General features: G+C 37.6%; 1 protein-coding gene across 10 annotated transcripts in view; it reads right to left on the reverse strand.

Annotated features, from left to right (window-relative positions):
* Positions 1–14,295, reverse strand: part of IPCEF1 (interaction protein for cytohesin exchange factors 1) — a 185,324-nt gene that overhangs the window by 74,894 nt on the left and 96,135 nt on the right. For all 10 annotated transcript variants that reach the window (XM_015544308.2, XM_042987362.1, XM_042987368.1 and 7 more), the window contains one exon: positions 12,819–12,871. In XM_015544308.2, coding sequence (XP_015399794.2) covers positions 12,819–12,842 — 24 coding nt within the window. In that variant the 5' untranslated portion in view covers positions 12,843–12,871. The remainder of the gene's footprint in view (positions 1–12,818; positions 12,872–14,295) is intronic.

The following is a 14,295-nucleotide window of genomic DNA, read 5'->3' on the forward strand; positions in this document are numbered from 1 at the left end:
CATACCTAACCATTGACCTAATAGCTATTGTGCATGGTACTACTGTATGTTTCAAGAGGGAATATGATACAGGGGAAAGAGGGTAGGATTTAAAAATCCAGGGGCCTGAAATCAGCTCCTGCCTGGGTAGCTGTGTTACCAGGAAAAAGTCAATTGACCACTCAGAACCCGTTTCCTTGTTTGTAAACTCAAGATATTTCTAATAATCCCAATATAAAGGTCTTACAGATTTTTTAACAAGGTTGTATGTGAAAATTATCTGAAAACCAAAAAACATTATATGACTATATATAATATCATATTACACTATTACTGATATAAGCAAATACTTTATACTAATAAAAATTGCAGCATTTTTAGGATAAATGGGACTTGTATTTCCTTCAGCGACGATGATGAAGTCAATGTGCTTAAATTATTTTTCCTGGGAAATCTCATACTGACTTTTTATTTTACAAATGTTAGAATAAAATTTTAGTCGGGCAGGAATCAATCATCCTTGTGAGAAAAGGGCATAACAAAAGCAGTGACTGCCCTAAGTTTTAGGCAAGAATAGATTTATTACAGTCCTGACACATGACAAAAATCTAGGCGTATTGTGACAAGGTCATCTCAGCGCCTCTGCAATAGATATCTCCCACCCTGACCTGCATCTTGGTCTGAAATTCCCACCATTCCCTCCAATGGTCTCCTGGGGTCTTTTTACTAAGCAATTATCTGAGATCAGGGAAACAAAAAAAAAAAACAAAAAAACAAAAACAAAAACAAAAACAAACAAACAAACAAAAAAAAAAAAAAATATATATATATATATATATATATATATATATATAAAAGCCCAAATATGTGTATCATTTGAATAGTTAAAACTTAGGTGAGTCAGGACTAAAGACAAAGGAGAGAGTAGGTAAATTTAGATGCAGGAACAGAGGCTTTCCTATAAGGTTCTGGCCCCAGATGACCAAGGTCAGTCACATTTAGTTCATAGAAAAAGAGCAGCTCTAAGAAGAACAAAGCATGGGAAAGTCACAAGAAGACAACTGTAGAGTCTGTAAAGGTGGGCACCATTGGGTCCATCTCTCCTGAGTGACCACTAGTGAATCTCCTCCATCCACCCATTTTGAGCCCCAATGGGACTGGGAACTCTCCAGCTCATCCATCCAACCCTAGGGCCGGCTCTAGAGAATGCCCAAATGAATCTATAGGTTTTACCTCAATTTTGCCCAAGACCAGCCCTTGGTGTTTGCTAGAATCTTGTGTCTGGGCTGGGTGAGATCGGGAGTTGCAAGAAGGACAATACCTCAAAGAGAGTGAACACTCAACACCAAGAAAGAATTTAGACCTTTTTTAAAGGGGGTAAAGGAGTTTAGTCATTGAGGACACTCTCCTCTGACAATACTTCCCCTAAGGCAAATTATTATAAAATCTGTATTAACTGTTAAAACTGTTTTCCCCCAACCAGAAACAGAGCATATATTATAGAAATAACAAATTTTAGGGAGTTTCAGTTTCACCTGAATATGTGAATTTGAAACCTAAATTGGTTTAGATGAGAGAATGAAAACAATCTTCAGAACTTCAGTGAGTTTAAGATACATTTTACTCCTCACAACAGGAAGTGGAACCCACTAACTAGTCAGTTTTAAGAAGATGTTACATGTGGGTTTTTTTTTTTTCACTAGGTAAGTGAAAAAAAAAAAAAAGCCGAGCAACCAGTTAAGCAATTTATGAGATAGTTTTTCAATAGTGGAATTATAACTCGTTATCAGAACAAGTGTCCAAAGCCTGATAAGATCTTCCCGTTGGGATGCTGTGGGTAAAAGTGAAGAATTATCCTAAATTCTGAGTTTGCACTAACTTGGTTCTAAAATTGGGGGGAAATTTTTCTTTTAAATATATATTCCCTTTTTACTGGAAAGCAGTACTTTAATTTTACAAAACGGTTACAGAAATTCATGTGGTTATTAATCATTCAAAACACACATAAACATACAAAGGAACCAGAACAAAATATACAAAGGGACCTTCCTCTGATGCCTAATGATGGTGCTAACACTCAGGTTACAGAGTAATTAGTCTAGCGACTTCCAATCTATATAGTAATTGTTAAATCCTGTGGGCACCATTTACCTCCATGATATATTGAAATTCACAGTAAAGTGGTTTGTCACTTCATGAAACTTCATAACGATTCTTCTGATCTTTAGCAAAATTGTACAATGATATGCTAGTAAATGCACCATGATCTGTGGCATTTACCAGTTTTCATGGTGTAAAGTCTCACATCATTGTCAATTTCAAGCTACCAATACTTTAACCAAGGTACAAAAGTCCTAAGTATTTTAGTCAAGCCAATTCCAACTGACTGTGTTGTTAGCAACGTTTCTCCACGAACACCTTTCCCCCACAAAGATCGTGTCTCCTTCCTGGAAAAGTAAACTCAACTTTATATAGGGAGTTTTAAAGCTTTTAACTATTAAAATCTTACCAGAAAAAATACATGAAAAATTCACTTACTTTTTTCAGAAGACTAACCTACCTTAAATATTACTCAATAATTCATATGAAAAAAAACTCTAGTAGTAAAAACTGGAGTCAAATAATAGACATTCTAATAATAATAGGAATAGGAGATAATGACAGCTAGAAAATATATATAAAACTTGTAGAACGTTTGCCATGTGCTAGGCACTGCCCTGAGTCTTTTCACAAATACCTGGATTGAATCTTCACAATAATTATGGCCTCGGTGCTCCCCATCTTACAGAAGAAGAAAACTGAAGCAAATGGAGGTCCAGTGTTTTGCCCAAAGTCATAGAAATAAATGGTAATGTGCAAAAGTTTATTTCAAGAACAAAACTAGTGGCAGCTTCTTACGATATTTGCGCTTGCTGTTGATGTTATATAAAGGAGTAGGACAGGGAATGTGAGTGGGACTAGAATGTGAGGGGAAGCTGGAGGCATAGAAGAGACAGAAGAAGGAATAAAGTGGGAAGACTAGGAAGAAGGGGGAGAAAGGAGAGGAGAGAAGGAGCCAAAGAGAGGAGCTGGAAAAGGGAGGAGGGGCCAGAAGGGGAGAGTGAGGAGGAGGGAGAGAATGTAGAAAGTGAGGGAGAGTGAAATGCCAGGGAAATTCTGGAGTTTCTAGCCTAGACAATTGGATAAATGACAGCAATATAGACAGCATAGTTTTAAATATACACATTCAGTAGTAAACAGCAAATTTGATGTACATATGAGGCCTCTAAGTGGAAATGCTCTGTATACATTGTACTTAAGGGTCTAGGGATTTGGAGAAAACCTGGAACAAGATATAGAATTGGGAACCATCAACGTATAGAGAGTACAAAACTTGAGCTAGGATAAGATCAGCCATGTGTGCAGAAAAGACAAAGACTCAGAAGTCAGAATCTGAAGGAGGCCCAATACGTTACACAATAGCAACAGAGAAACAATCAAGGAGACTGAACATAACAGCTAATGAAAAGATACAGAAAATCAGAGGAGGCGTTGTCCTGGAATTTACCAGGAGATTTGTGGGGGGTCTTTAATTTTTTTTTATGTTTTTGTTTATATTTGAGAAAGAGAGAGACAGAGCATGAGCAGGGGAGGGGCAGAGAAAGAGGGAGACAGAATCCAAAACAGGCTCCAGGCTCTGAGCTATCAGCACACAGCCAGATGCGGGGCTTGAACCCACAGACTGTGAGATCATGACCTGAGCCAAAGTAGGGATGCTTAACTGAATGAGCTACCCAGATGCCCCTTGACCAAGAGATTTGAAAGAAAGGGGAGTCCAAAACATCAAGTGCTGCCAGTGTAAAAAAAAGAAAGATCCACTCTCAGATAAATATTCCAGCCCAGAGAAACACATGCCCCTATGCACAGTGGAGATCACAGTTTGTTAATTGCACCATTGTACTGGTAATACACAACTGTAGAATGCTTATGTGTTTCGTATGTGGGTGGATAAACAGCGTCCTTTTCCTTTAGTGCCATGCTCTGTCAGAACTAGCGCTACCTGGGCAAAACAAATCTCAAAAACACCATGTTGAAAATTAAATGCCTGTAATAATGCTATTGTTTATAAGATTGTTAAATATTGCGTGTAAATACTAAAGCTGCATGGGAATGATAAACATCACGATGTAACTTGGGGTGAATGATTCCCTCTCATTTCATGGAAAAAGGAAGGCGTCAATAGGAAAACACGACTGTATTTGCATTATATTCCTTTAAAAATAATAAAAAGTAACAAAGAAAAGAAGGAAGAAATATATACTCCATGAGCTATAATATGAATATTCTTTAACTTTGTGGATATATTCCAAATTGCTTTCAAGAATCCTACTTAGAATCTCCTGCAATATATGTTCAGTTCTCTGCAATCTAGAGTATATTTTGGGGTCCTATTTCAGAATTTCAGAAATCCTTCCACTTGCTTCTTTTTTTTTAAACTATTCCACTAGTTTCTGCTCTTAATTTATTATCCCTATATCTTTAAATTTCTTTATATTTACTGTGTTATTCTTGTTCTAATTCCTGCAGGTGATTTCTCATTTATTATCATTCTTTGCTTTTAATAATATATTTAGAGCTATAAATTTACATCTAAATTCTACCTGAATCTCCCTGGTTTTCAATTCTAAGTCAGTTCTCTCCACCCAGTGAGATATTCTAGAATGTACTTGTAAGTTTCCTAACTTATGGGAACTTTCTACTAATCTTTTTCTTTTTGAGTCCTAATGTCATTGCTTTCTGTTCAGAAAACACAATCTTTATGGTATCAATTTCTTGAAATATGCTAACATTTATTTGTGACTTGCTACATAGTCAAGTTTTGTAAGCATTCAATGTAAACCTCAAAGTTGCTAATTTTGTTTTCCAAATATCTCCTATCCCTATGTAAATTTTGTTGCTGGAGCTATAACTTTATTAGTATTTCTATTATTTTCAATCTTTCTGTGTGGTATTTCTGTGTGTACGGTTTTTGTTTACTTTTTCTATTTCTTTTATAAACATCTTATAATCAGATTTTTATTTTTTTTAATATGATTATATATGCCTCTTGATAGGTGTTTAATCTACTAACATTTACTGTAGTTTCATTTTGTGTTTTCAGTTTACATTTATTTTATTTTCTCCCTTTCTTCCATTTCCTTACATGGTATTCCTCTGATGCTCAATTTACTATCTTAATTTAGTATTTCTAAATTCATCATGAATATGTCACGTAATTCAGCACATTTTAACTCCTGTTTCGATGCCTTCTCTCTTGGTACTATATTCTAGATTTTTATTTTTCTGTTAAAATGTTATTATCATCATTACTCATCAATAGACAATTAAATTTAGTGCCATATGTTATCAATTTCTGTGATCACCTTTGTTTCCTTTATCAAATATCTGTCTGTTGGGTTCACTTTTCTTTTTCCTGGAGTACCTCCTCTAACAGTCCATTTAATGAGGATTTACAGGTAGTAAATTCTGAATGTTTATCTAAACAGTAATGTCTTTATTTTGCCATCAAAATTGAATGATAGTTTAGCTGAGTATACAATTCTTTTCACCTGGCACTTTGGAGCGTTTAATCATTTGTCTATCATTTATTGTACTGATGAAATTGCTATCAGTCTGTAATTCTTTGTATGTGATCTTTTCACTCTTTTAAGACATAATTATCATCCTTGATATTCTGTAGTTTATTACAGTGTATCTAGTTATGGACTTATTCTTTTTTATACTGCTCAATCCTTAGAGTGAACTTTTGATAACAGCATTTGTATCCTTTTTTAAGCATGGAAAATTAGCAGAAATAATGCTTTCCTACATTTCTTTTCATTCTCCTCTTTTGCCACTACTATCAAATATATATTAGTTTCTTTTTCTTAATATTTAATCTGTTTCTGTCTCAGTACCACATATGTTCTGTATGTTTTTTAATTTGCCAATATTCTTTTTGAAAGGATCCAATGTTGAGTTAATACCATTTGTTGCACATTCTATTTCAAAGAATATATTTTCACTTCTAATACTTCTAGATATGTTTAAAACCCACTTATTTTTCATATTTTTTATTTGTGCCTGATAATCTTTCAAAAATTTTTCAAAGATATTTTGAGTTTCACACTTAAATTTTTCTGTCAGGCTTTTAAAAATTGATTTCAGGGGCGCCTGGGTGGCTCAGTCGGCTAAGCGTCCGACTTCGGCTCAGGTCACGATCTCACTGTCCGTGGGTTCAAGCCCCGCGTCGGGCTCTGTGCTGACCACTCAGAGCCTGGAGCCTGTTTTGGATTCTGTGTCTCCCTCTCTCTCTGACCCTTCCCCGTTCATGCTCTGTCTCTCTCTGTCTCAAAAATAAATAAACGTTAAAAAAAAATTTAAAAATTGATTTCATGTAAAATAAAGTCTCCCTTGAATTTTTATTGTATAGTCTATCTTTCTTGGCATTTTAAAAATCTGTTTTGTAATTTAAGTTTACAGAATATGAGTAGAGAGGTTTTGTTTATCCATTCTCTTTTCTCTTCTCTTCTCTCTCTCTCTCTCTCTCTCTCTCTCTCTCTCTCTCTCTCCCCTTCTCCCCTTCCCCTATTGTGCCCATGGTTCCCTTCTTATTAGTTTGCAGATTGCCTCTACTGGGTGTAGAATCAGTCCTACAATCATGTATTGAGGTGATCATAATGAACCTTGCATACCCAGTCACTAATCTAGCTGGTGACTAGGTTCAGTGTCTGATTTTGAGGCTGTGTTCTTGTCTCCCATTCCCTAACCTTTAGGGGATTAATTGCCTAAGCCCAGGCAGTGGTTTGATGATTGTCTTCTTTTCATCTTTAGCACCTTTCTCAAGTCGGGGAGCCCCTGTTTACTTGTCACCAAGAAATGAATGTAGCTCTCATCATATTTAGGAGCAGTTTTTAATCCCCTTCAACTGGTCCAGGAGGCAAACTACTTTCTCCCTCCGGACAAGGTACCCATCAGTCCCATAGCTTCAGTCTTGCTTGCTGCTTTTCATTTCTGATCCTCAGAGCTATCACTGTATTTTTAACCTATCTTCGCTTTTTTGGTTTTCCCTATTTCTCTTTGTCTAGCATTGTTCTATGTTTACAACATAGTATAGTATCAGAGTGTGAACACATAGGGCCATTACTGAAAGGAAACCAGTCATTTCATTGATAAGATTCTATCTTGAAATCACAGTTTGAATGACAAGAAATTCCCTTTTCATAGTAGCCTCACTATGCCACCAAGACATCTATTCATTTCCTTTCCTGGCACCTTAAACTTTATTCTATTATGCAGAAATTTCAAGTATTTTGACAACTCCATACTTTTGAATACTTTATTCCCTATGCCATTTTTCGTCTGGTTAATGCTTACTCATCTTTCTGACCCAAGTCAAATGCCACCTCGTCCATGAAGTGTTCTCTGACTTTAGAAGGCAGTTAGCTCCTATGATAATCGTACATTCATGCAGTGACATTTATTTGTAGTCACTGTAATAATTGCCTCATATTATCTCCCCAAAATCCTCATGATAGGTACTATTTTTATCCTCCTTTCCACAAATGAGGAACTTGATCTCGGTGAAGTTAAGTAACGTCTCCTTAGATCACACATAACGAGAAGCAGAGCCAAGACTGGACCCCAAGCCAGTAGGACTCCTAAGCCTATTGTTTACCTCTATGTTACTTGGCCTATTCTGTCTTCTATATCCCACCATACTTTGCTGATGGCTCGGCAACAGATATTATAATTTATGTTTATATATCTGTGTGGTGCATACATGATGGTAACCCTATCCACCAGATGGTCCAACTCAGAACCTGTGAGTAATCTCAGGCCTTTCCTCTAGTTCACATGTTTATTCAATCATTACGCCTCTTCATTTGATTCTTCAAGTTTTCTTATCTCTTATCAGCTCCGTGCTTGAATGACTGTAACTCTCCGCAGACTCAATGACTGGCCAAGACTTCAAGACACAATTGATGTTCTTGATCATGTCATGACTTCAAAATCTAGCACCTAGCCCAATGCCTGACACAGAAAGGACACTCAATAAATATTTGCCAAAAGACTATGTCGTATGTCAATTTGTACTTCACATGATGCCTTACTAGTAGTCCTGGCACATGTGGAGATTTAACAAATACCTGGAAAGCCATCTACTGCTTGATTACGCAGAGCTGAGAAATGCCCCCACTAAATAACATCAGCACAGTTAAGCAACATGAAGATTGCCCCAATACCTTTCTCACCCCCAAAGCAGCACATGCATAGAGAAAAGTTTCTGGTATTAACTGACACCAAATTTGAACCCACCTGAAGTGTTGACCCTTGCTATTTCTTTGAAGGTAAAATAACCTTGTGCTCAACAAATCTCTACTTTTATCTAAAATACCGTTTCCTCAAAAACTATCACAGCTTTCTCCAGCATCCTGTTTTAACCATGTCCTACAAATAGTAAGAATCTGAAACCAAAGAAATAAGAATGCAGGGACAAAAGAAGAGTACTGAAAAGGGGGACAGAACTTTTCCAGTGGTAGTTAACAAGACCCTACCCGGTAATCTGCTCCCCAGACAGCTGTCAGGCACTGTTCCACTGGAAGTCCTACTTGGAACAGCAAATATGTGAAACAGCCTCCCAAGTTTGATCTGTGCACAAGGCCTGTGCACAGCAGCGTTGGCATAACGGAGTTATGTTCATGTGGCCTAAATGAACAAGCTGCCAAAATGTGAGCTCTTTTTAGTAAATCAAAAATGTGAAAACTAAATTCCTCACTTCATCCCCGAATATCACCCCAGCCCTGAGGCACACACGATGAGCACAGAGTTCAAGTGAGGGGCAGGCAGTTCCCCATGGGGACCAGAATCATGTCTAGACTGTTCACCACACACAAAACACAACACCCAGGCAACAAGTGTTCCGTAAGTGATGAATGCAGAGCTTTATTGTGAAGTAAACACAACAAATACCGGTTTGCTGTTAGACGAATCATCCCACAGATGACAGTCCAGGAAGCAGCAGATGAAGCCAGCCACGGCACCAGAAGTAAATGTCCCTTCCCATTCAATGAGCCTGCTGTCCTCATGGAGCATGAAAACTGAGCAAAGTTACCATGATTCATATGCAGAGTTTTCTGTTTCAGGAAAAAGTTTTCACTTGACATTTAGGCAATATTTAATAAAACAATTTTATTTAAAAGAATTCTTGGGAAACCACTGTAATAAGGTTCTTATCTAAGATGAATCTGACCATTTCCTGCCCACAAGAGCATCCCTGAAAGTAAGAATTCTCAGAAGCTTTAGGTGAAAGAACTAAATATGACGATACAAGAGATGATGTGTAGCATTCCCTCTAACCCTTGTCGTCTTCAAGGTAAGGCTGTTTTCCTTTCTTAGCTAAAACATTGTTACTAAAATCTGAGAACAGAGAACTTTCTTAATCAAGCCTTTAAGATCCGTGTATGCTAATTGTGATTTGTTTGTTTGCTTATTCATCTATTTCTTTATTTTAGTGAGAAAATAGTCATATCAGAAAAATAAGCAATACTCATTTAGTGTATAATACTGTGTTATCACCACAGCATGATGCATGGAAAGCCTTATAAATATGGAGGACTACATAAATGGATTCTTAGAAATGTTTAGGGATTGTACCAAATCTAATGATTATGTTGTAGATTACCAACAAGCTATGACCCAGATCCTAGAGATGATTATGCTAATTCTTTATTTCAGGCCACAATTTGGTAAATTGTGGCTGTTATTTATTCAACCACCAGTTCTTGCACAATTACTCCGTGCCAAGGACCCAAGATTCAGAGGCAAGCAAGCTCTTACACAGCTTCCAGTTAAATGCAGAAAAGAGAGAATTGAACAAGGATAATGAGGTCCATATGGAAGTGCCATTACCCAGGATCAGTGAGTCAGGGGAGTCAGGGGAATCACCCCGCGGGTTTATAAAAACAAAGGTCCCAAGGATGAAGGCCGGAGCATGAAAGGCTCTAATACAGGAATGCAGGTGTGAACCAGAAGGCACCCACCACAGAGTGTTGGGGAATAACCACACTGAGTAGTAAAGCCAACATCACACAGAACCTTGTAAGTTACATTTGAAAGTATGAGGTTTACCCAAAAGTCAATGGGAAGCCGCTGAACAGATGTCAGCAGGCAAGGGACACAATGTTATTTGCGTTTAAGAAAGTTCACTCAGTCTGTTGCATGGCAGGTGGATTGGAGGGGCAAAGGGGGTGGGGGGGGCAGGTGCAGAGGCAAGGATCCCAGCAGGGATAGGGAAGGGCAAGTGTTGTGCCTGTGAAGACAGGGAAATACCAAGAAGGTGAAACCAATGGAACTTGGTGAGTGAATACCTTTGGTTCTCTGGGAAGCTTTAGCTCTAAAAATTCTGTTTTTTTCAGAGGAGAGAAAAGGCTACTATCAGATAATGAACAACTCAGCTTAACCAGAAAAACGCTATTCTACCACACACATAATAAAATCTCAGATGCTTAGAATCTAGTTTCTTGGGCAGTTTTATTGGCACAATTTACCATGCCAACCTCAGTAACTATCAGGTCACGATCAACAAAAGTGCCTTAAAAGTACTGGCCTTCACCCCTGCTGATGGTAAGTTCCCCATCATAAGCACCAAACAGAAGGCTCAGCACATATAGCTCAATAAACGTTAGGTTAGTGGAAATGAAGTGTGATTCGGGATGTGATTAGGTCAAATGTGTCAGGCCTACTGAAACTACCTAGCATAAAAATAGGTCTCCTGTGCTACATTTTATTTAGAGAACAAATGACAGCAGAAAATTGAACTAATTTTCTGAATGGAAATATAAAGTAGGGTAACCACTGAAAAGCAACTGGAAGAAATGCTTAAGAGAGATGTTTAGCCGTACCACCTAGACACTGATGGCCGCGAGATTAAAAATAACAGGTAAATAGGCACACGAGGAGAGCTGAGCTGATTAAGTCTGGGAGTGGAGGGTGGCTCATGAAATGAGAAAGACCCATAAACAGCCAGAGTTCCCACCAATGAGGGTGGAATCCACCTGCGCCCGGGTCCAAGGGGAAGCAGGTTACATACTGCAGCGGTGCTGGCTGTCGATTGCGGATTGTGTGGGTGGTCGGTTAGTCCTTTGGTAATCAAATCTTCAGTGTGCACCAGTAGCCAGGGTTATACTCTACTTAAGATGTGGAGATTGAAACATGTTTCAGGTCATACTTAAATCTCCAGTTCCTACCTAGTACAGTGGGTGACAAATGATAGGGTCCGGACAGGTAATCAGTGAACTTTAAATGAATGTTTGAATGATTGAATGAATTTCTTAAAGTGCTTAACTGCTCTCTTACTATCTTAGTTTCCATTTCTTCTTAAACATACAAGATCAAGTCCTTCCAGTCGGAACGCTACATTCTTTCAGTAGAAAAGGGAAATAATGTAAAAAAAAATCAAACCCTCCATTACTTTTCTCAAGGATCTAACCATTCCAGTTCTTCCTTTTCATTTCTTTGCTCTGTATAACGTGTCCTGATCATCATAAGCACTTTTTCTTTTTAAACATTTTTATAAACGTTGGGAACTCTAAGCTTTAGTGTTCCTGACTATTTTACAAATCTGTGATGCCTGTCTTTTGCCCTTGACCACAAGACCTTCCTTGAAGACCCTAAACATATGCCTTCATATTTAATCTTGGCCAAGTCTCCCACTGCGGCCTCATTTATCCTCTTAGGTGTTCCCCCCTTCTTTATCTTCATCATGATTATTCACATTTCTATGATCAAACAACACCTACTCGTTTGTGTCCAAGGGATCACATTTGCCTTTTCCGCAAGTTTTAGATGGCAAATTTCCCAGGGTAAATAATGAACTATAATTTGTGTTTTCCTTTTTAGTTTTCTGCAGTCCTGTCTCCCAAAGTTTCCACCATTTTCATCACTAGCAAGCTTTTCCTTCTCATTTAGAATTAGCATCAGAATTAAAGTGCTCTCATTGCTTTCTCTATTTCTGGAATAGGAAATTGTTAACAAAGCAGAGAATTAATCAGCTGCCTTGCTTTTTAGTAAGGTGTCCCTTCCAGGAGCTTTCTAGTTCATTCCATTTCTCCATCACGATTCCTACAACCTGCCTTGACATCCATTTCCTAATTTGCATCAGGAAATTATGGTCCATGCCCCCTATTTTGCAGGAAGTCTATACTGTACTCTCTCAATACCCCATTTCTGGTTCTGCTTTTGGCTCTACTCCGAAAACTATCCTATGCATCCATCATGAGGTCATTAGATTAGCCAAAGATACACACTATACAGTCCCACACTACCCCACACCCCCTCCTATTAGAAATATCATGTTAATTTTATCAACTATTTAATTTTCTCTGCTAAGTGTCCTTGTCTAATAGAGATAACATACTTGCTCAGTGGATTTACCTAAATAGGCAAATTTATAGCTGTAAAAGTATTTTCAAAAAAGCCTAAAATTTCAGCATAATAATTAGCAGAATTTTTCCCATAGACGTTGCATGAGAGGTTGTGCTATTACCATAGTTGACCTAAAACACAGAGGCAATTTATGTATCGTATATTAAAATCATGGTTATGTTTTTGATCTTTAAAAGCAAATAGCTAGCAGTCTTAAATGCTTGGTGATCATAAGAAACCTCCTGAAACCTAACAAAAGGATCATTTAATCCCATCGTGGCTAATGAAATGGAGGACAGTAACTAGCTAGCCAAACTCAAGATCAATTTGTTTATTTTTTATTCATTCATCAAACTGACAGTATTTAAGTCTGCAGTGTCCCAAACAGTACTCACAAGAGCATTGCCATCAGTAGCCATGTATGATGTCAAATTGGTAGAAACAAAAGCTAGAAGAGAAAAAAAAGAGTCTCAGTTAAATGTGGGATTAAAGTGTTCATAAAAGCGTATTATCTCGGGGCGCCTGGTGGCTCAGTCAGTTAAGCGTCCGACTTCGGCTCAGGTCATAATCTCGCAGTTTGTGGGTTGGAGCCCCGTGCGTCAGGCTCTGTGCGGACAGCTCAGAGCCTGGAGCCTGTTTCGGATTCTGTGTATGTGTGTGTCTCTCTCTGCCCCTCCCCTGCTCTCACTCTCTCTATGAAGAAAATGAATAAACATTTAAAAAATTAAAAACAAAAAGGGTATTATCTCTTTGATACAGGGGGAGGCATTTCTAATTTGACTGATGAATTTCACAATAAAAGCAATTAACTCAATGGCCTTTTAACACAGAGCTATACGGCAACATTTAAAACCAAGTTCGTAAAATAAGCCAGAAGTTTATTTGTACATGGGTCAGTATCCTTTCACATCTACAGCAAGACATGCATGTTATTTACATACTTAATATTGCGTTGTATATAAACAAATATCTGAAAAATGAAAATATTTTCCTCTTTATGATGAACAACACAGTGTAAGATGGGGAAATATTTGATCGAATACTATTCTGATTATATTCACTAAGCAATTTCAAAAATGTAACTAATCCCCGTGCCTCAGAAATCCCAACTTTAGTATGAAGATGAGCTGCTTTTGATGTATTACACTTTGTAGTGGATGACCTGAAAGACAACATGCTCTGTGGTTTCAAGAAAAGTGGATGAAAACAAAAAGAAAGAAAACCCGTATTTTCAGTCTTTGATCAGCAAGAAACTTACTAAACATGCTCCAGCCACTGAAACTCTTCCAAAACAGAGAGCCTTTCAATCTCGTTCTCCTTACCACCAGAGATACAGACTCATAATCTGCATGACTTTATGCCTTACACCATGGTTCCCAAATCTCAAAGAATGCATACCCCTTTTTAATGTCAAAAACACCATACCTATATTATGTAGATATGAATAAAACATTTATTTGGAAAATGCCAAATGAAAAAAACCACAGTAAAAATGATTGGCAAATTTAATTACTTAATTTTTATTTATTAAAAAAAATAGACTAAAACGTAAATAAAAACACAAGCTGCTGATAATATCTGCAATATATACTTAATACATAATAATCAATTAAAAAATGGGCGGAAGACCTAAGTAGCCATTTATCCAAAGAAGACATACTTAGGACAACAGACACATGACAAGATGCTCAACCTCACTGATCATCGGGGAAATGCAGATCAAAACTACAAATGAAGAAAAAAAAAGCTACCCAAAACTATGTCACCTCACGCCTGTCAGAATGGCTAAAATCAACAACACCACAAACAACAGGTGTTGGTGAGGATGTGGAGAAAGGGGAACCCTCCTGCATTCTTGGTGGGAATGCAAAC

The sequence above is a fragment of the Panthera tigris genome, chromosome B2, assembly GCF_018350195.1.
Source record: "Panthera tigris isolate Pti1 chromosome B2, P.tigris_Pti1_mat1.1, whole genome shotgun sequence".
NCBI lineage: Eukaryota > Metazoa > Chordata > Mammalia > Carnivora > Felidae > Panthera > Panthera tigris.